This window comes from Elephantulus edwardii, unplaced genomic scaffold, assembly GCF_000299155.1.
Source record: "Elephantulus edwardii isolate Elephantulus edwardi_28Jun2011 unplaced genomic scaffold, EleEdw1.0 scaffold00196, whole genome shotgun sequence".
Classification (NCBI taxonomy): domain Eukaryota; kingdom Metazoa; phylum Chordata; class Mammalia; order Macroscelidea; family Macroscelididae; genus Elephantulus; species Elephantulus edwardii.
Window position 1 is genome coordinate 574,593 of NW_006399946.1, and position 5,478 is coordinate 580,070.

At 43.2% G+C, this 5,478-nt stretch overlaps 1 protein-coding gene across 2 annotated transcripts in view; it reads left to right on the forward strand.

The window, feature by feature from the left end:
- The first annotated feature begins 242 nt into the window (after positions 1–242).
- The window catches only part of LOC102848746 (vesicle-associated membrane protein-associated protein A-like), a 77,233-nt gene continuing 71,997 nt past the window's right edge, over positions 243–5,478 (forward strand). Inside the window, exon 1 of one of the 2 annotated variants that reach the window (XM_006897010.1) lies at positions 243–329. In XM_006897010.1, coding sequence (XP_006897072.1) covers positions 251–329 — 79 coding nt within the window. In that variant the 5' untranslated portion in view covers positions 243–250. The remainder of the gene's footprint in view (positions 330–5,478) is intronic. The other variant, XM_006897009.1, reaches the window with a different exon arrangement.

Below are 5,478 nucleotides of genomic sequence, written 5' to 3' on the forward strand. Positions count from 1 at the left end.
TACGCAGCGGTGTCACGTGGGCGCCGAAGATCGCAGTGCGCGCGGCCGGGGCGGCGGGTGTGAGACTCGGAGGTGCTGACCGATTGTACGGCCGGCCGGGCAGGCGACAGACCAGCGGGTGAACGTAAGCCCTGCGCCGTAGGCCTGGCCCTGTCCTTGAGTCAGGCTGTAGCCCCGTTGCCGTCGTCCTCCCCCACCCCCACCTGCAAACCGCCGCTGCGAGCGCGCCCCCGTCTTGCGCTCCTCTCCGATGGCGTCCGCCTCCGGGGCAATGGCGAAGCACGAACAGATTCTGGTCCTTGACCCGCCCACAGACCTCAAATTTAAAGGTAGGCAGGACGAGGGTACTACTCGCGACCTCAGAAGGGCAAGCGGTGGATGCTTAGGGAATATCGGCGGCCCGGCCCTCCTCCACGCACAGTCATTTAGCTTCCCATCGTCTTTCACGGCCTCCTCTTCCCTCCCGCCGGACCTTGGGCGCGCGCGGTCTGGTGGGCGGGGAGGCCGCCGCCAACCGGGCCCGCCGCCGCCGCCATCTTGGTCCCCGGGAGCGCCGCCCCGCCGTGGGTCGTGGGCCTCCGGACCGTGAACCTCACAGGATGTGGGCCTCCGGATCGTGGTCTTCCCGAGCTGTTAGACCTCCTGGGCCTTGTTCCTCCCTGGCCGTGTGCCTCCGGGTCGTGGACCTTCTGGGCTGTAGGCCACCCCGCTGTGGGTTTCCCAGGTCCGTGGACCTCCCGGGCCTTAGACCACCCGGCTGTGGGCTTCCCGAGCTGTGGACCGCCTCATGGCGACCGTGGGCTTGCTCGCCGTCGTCCCGTCTGGCCTCGCCTTGAGGGTGCAGTGGGCTGCCGGGCTCGAGGGTGGAGCATGCCACATCGCTGCACGCTCGGCCGCCTGGGCTCCGGGACGCGGGCGGACGACATGGATTGTGTGGGTCGTCTCTTCTCCTGACGTGACTTGTCAGTTTACTCTCCATCGAGGGCAGACTCGGGGTTTGTGCAGGTTCAGCCTCTTCCCTCGCGCTGCGTAATCCTGTGTTGGTGACTTTTATCCTTAGGCTTGCCAGTAAACCCCGTAAAAGTCCTGGAAGGTGTCACCCGGCCTTGCAACTTCGTTGATTGATTTTGTAGCAATAACTGCGGTACACTTGATAAGATTAACTTTGAGATTCCCGAGGCATCTAGGCGCTCTTTGGCCCGTTTATTTTTCACTATGTTGAGTACTTTCGGGAAGAGTTGTTGGACAGAGTTTTGGAGCGGTACCAGTGGCAAAGGGGTCTGTCTGGTTGGTGAAGATACGTGAAAGAGCCGTTTTCTCTGGACTTCACTTAAATGTGAGTGAGCTCCCTTTCGGGAGCCAGTCTCCTCTATTTCACTTTAAGTAGTTACGGCAAGAACAGTTTTTTGTGATAGGTTAGCAGTTAAGTGCCAAAGGGCAAAGGTAAGACCTGTTAGCGGTTTAAAGTTGAATCTAAAGCACAAATTCTTTTCAGGAGGAAAATTTTTGAACAATATTAGAAACCATACATTTGTAGATTTCTTTGCATTGGAATTGAGGATCTTGTTTCGTAAAGATTTGTGTTAGAACAGCTTTTAAATATTTTACAGTGAGCGTATTTATTTAGGACAAGTTTATATGTTCTGCATGATTTTACGTAGTTGGGAGAAAAGTAACCTTTGGGGATCTTGAAATTACCAAACTCAAATAACTATTACCTTAAGTTGAAGAAATTTTAATGTAAAATTTCATGAGGTTCCAGGGTTTTTTAAACTTCTGTGTTTTTAACGTTTGAGAGCACAAATTTTTTGAGGAAACTTACGAAATACATGTATATTGCCATTGTTTTTGTTATGTGCAGTGGACAACAGCCCTAAATCGGGATCTATCCTGTGCCAATCTTACTGTCTTTGACACACCTACCCCTCATTACTGAATTAGTCCATCTCAAGGTCTTTCTCTCCTGCACTGTCCCTGCACTCTCCTGAGCATGACTTCTCTCTCCAAGGACTGCCATTAGTCAGGCAGTATCATCAGAGTTTGACTTTTAATTGGTAGAGAAGTTGTGATGTTTCCAGAAACAAGTTTGGTGTTGGTCAGTTTTGGGATTTTTTTTGAACAACAATCAAAAACCATACAACCACACACAACTCAACTTATGTGTCTTCAAGTTGACTATGACTCATAGCAACTATGAAAAACAGCTCTGACTGAACCTTGCCCTCCCTGCAGGTTAACACAACTTAGTAATATAAGTCATTTATTTTGAATACTGAAGATTTGTAGTTGTGGTTAGAATTCTTTATCAGTGAAACCAGGGAACTCTGATGGCCTAGTGGTAATCTACAATCCTAAAGGCACAGGGTACGAATCCATTAGCTGCTTCTCCTGGAGAAGGATGAGCAGTCTCCTGGGTGATTTACTGCTTCTGAAAACTTGCTGGAGGGCCGGTTTGTCTCAATAGCACACAACAACACGACATCCATAAAAGTAATTTACAAGGTCCATTTTTTTAAGTACCTCAACAGCACACAACAACAACAACAACAAATCCATAAAAGTAATTTACAAAGTCCATTTTTTTTAAGTTTGAAGATCAGTGACTGTCTTTTAAAATGAATTTTTAAAACTATAGAGTGACTTTTATAGAGGTGTGCATTAACTTTTGACCATTTTTTTTAGTGAACATTTAATGAGAATTTTGTGTCATTGCTATATAGGTAACACTTCATTTAGGAGGGAACACACATATTGCGGTCTTTTTAAATATCTCAATTATTTTACTATGGCAGTGCATAATTTGCTGCTGTTACCAGATGTAATGTTTAAAACCTTAAAGACAAACATCAAATTTATAAAGACATTGATAGTAAAAGGCAATAAAAAATTTTCAGGGAGGCAGTGAGGTCAGGACTGACTTAAGCTGGGGTAATCAGCAGGGTAGTTTTTAATTATGGTGGTGGTGGTTGTTGTTATGTGCCGCTGAGTCATAGCAACCGTATGTAAATCAGCTCTGAACCCTTAAACAGTTTAATTGTCTCTGACACACCTACCCCCATTTCTCCAGTCATGAGTCAATCCATCTACTCTAGGGTCTTCCTCTCTTGGCTGTTCCTCCACCCTTCCAAGCACGATGTCCTTCTCCAAGGACTGCTCCTTCCTTACAGTAAGCTCAAAGAATGTCAGATGGTGTTTCAAAATCCTTGCCTCCAAGGAGCACCGTGGTTTCACCTCCAGGACGAACCTCTTTGTTCTCAACTCCATGGTATATATATTCAGTACTCTTCTCTGGCACACAACTCAAAGGCATTGATGATTCTTCTGGCATTCTTAGTCATTGTCCAGCTCTCTGATGCATAGCAAGTAATTGCAAAGACCATGACTTGGCTTGGGCACACCTTAGTCTCTAGACTGACATTCTTGCTCTTCAAGTACTCTGGAGAGGTCCCTGACAGCAGATCTTCCCAGTGACGTTTGTCTTTTGATTTCCTGGCTTCTGGTACCAAGAGTGTTGATTGTGGAGCCAAGTAAGCTGAAGCTGTTAACAGTCTTAGTCTTATTACCATTTATCATGATGATGCCAGTTGGCCCAGGGGTGAGAATCTTTGTTTTCTCAATGTTGAGCTTCAATCCATGATGAAGGCTGTAGTTCTTGACCTTCTGTAGCAAATGTCCTTACTAGCAAGCAAGGTTCTGTCATCTGCATAATGCAAATTGTTGATGAGTCTTCCTTCAATCCTGGTACCGCGTTCTTGCTCATAGAACCCAGCTTTCCGGGTATCCCATCCTAAATTGGAGAATACTTCTTTTAACAATGGATGAGTCATTCAGCAAGTTTGTTTGTAAGTTTGGGGTTTCAGTGTTAACCATGATAAAGACTCAAAGTTAGTTGCTATTGTAATAGGAAATGCGAACAGTTAATAAAATAGGTTTTATCTTGCCTTGGAATTCTTAAAACTAATAAGTTAGACATAAAGGACAGGTAGAACACAATAAATGTGTGCATAAAGGTTCCCTCCTTACTTTATGAAACCATGAAGGAAGAAGCTGGCTTTTAGTTGCATGGTGACCTGGAGGTGTACGTTGGGTTGGTGATCGATATTGGACAAAGGTTGAGTAAATGCAAGGACTCCAGAAAATTAGTTGCATGTGCTTTAAAGGGCAGTAAGTTGTGTGCTGTAGTTTAAAAGTGAGGGTAATGTGAAGAGTTGGGAGAGAGACAAAGGATATGAATTAGGAGGTCACTTGAGTCATTTGATTCCTCCATCCTTAATGTTACTCAAAGGGAAATAATTTTAATTAGAGGAAAATAATTTCCTTTGACAGAAACCTCTATTCAGAAGCAAAGTTCTATTTCAAGTGAGGAAACAAATTTAGAATCCAGTCTGCTTATGCTTAGTTTGATGATAGAAGAAATCACTTTACGCTGGTTTGTCGTTTATCACTTTTAACCTTTAGTTTAAATCAATATCTTTGCCTAGAAGATAGTTTTGCAATATTTTCTCATTTTTTTGTTGGTTTGCTTTGAATCTACATTTGATTAAAATGATTTTTTAGGGACTGATTCATTTAATAATTTGGAGATTGGCTAGTGAGGTTTTCTGTTTGAGGCAGCACTTTGAACAATCTTTGAGAAGCCAAAACCAGTTCAATACATTTTCTGTACTAAAATGTTTTAGTTAGTTTCACTGTATCATTTTTTGTATAATTGTTAATATTGAAGGTGCTTTTATGAAAACATTCTGAATCTTTTATTGAGTAAAGAAAAAGATATTTTCAGTTGTTCAGACGTTGGCAAGAATTGACATAAAACTCAGATTTGAGATTTGGTATTATGTGTGAGAATGTTTTCTTTTTCTTAAAATATTCTGTAATTTCATGTTGCATTTTTCATATTTTGTTAGCAGTTATGGAGGATATTTTGAGGGGAAAAAGTTTAGAAAATGCTGAATAAGTTCTGAATATGTCATTCCTCCTAATGATCTGGGATTATTATATTGAAAGTGAGTCAGAACAATAATAAACTATTTAAATTCTTTTGGGTGCCAAAGATATTATAGTGTCAACTAGAATATCGTTAGATAGTGCAACTATTTGGAGCATAAATGAGGATATAGAATATCCTACTTCTAGTGAATGTGTGACACATTTTTAGACCAACTTTTACTATTTCACAAGGAGCTGTGGTGTCATAGTCTGTAACATATTGTGCTGAACCAAAAGGTCTCCTATCTATAGATGTTCAAATCCACAAGTGACTCTGAGGGTGAAAGATGGATATTCTCCTCCCGTTAAGTTTTATATCCTTGGATACCTGATGTAAAGTTGCTGTGAGTTAGAACAGATTCCATGGCATTGAGTTTTTTGAATTTTCTATCTATTTCTTTAGTGGCCACACCAAATCCTAGTGGTAATTCCCCAAACCAGTGTGTTTGTGTATGGGCATATGCACGCGCGCACACACACACACACACACAC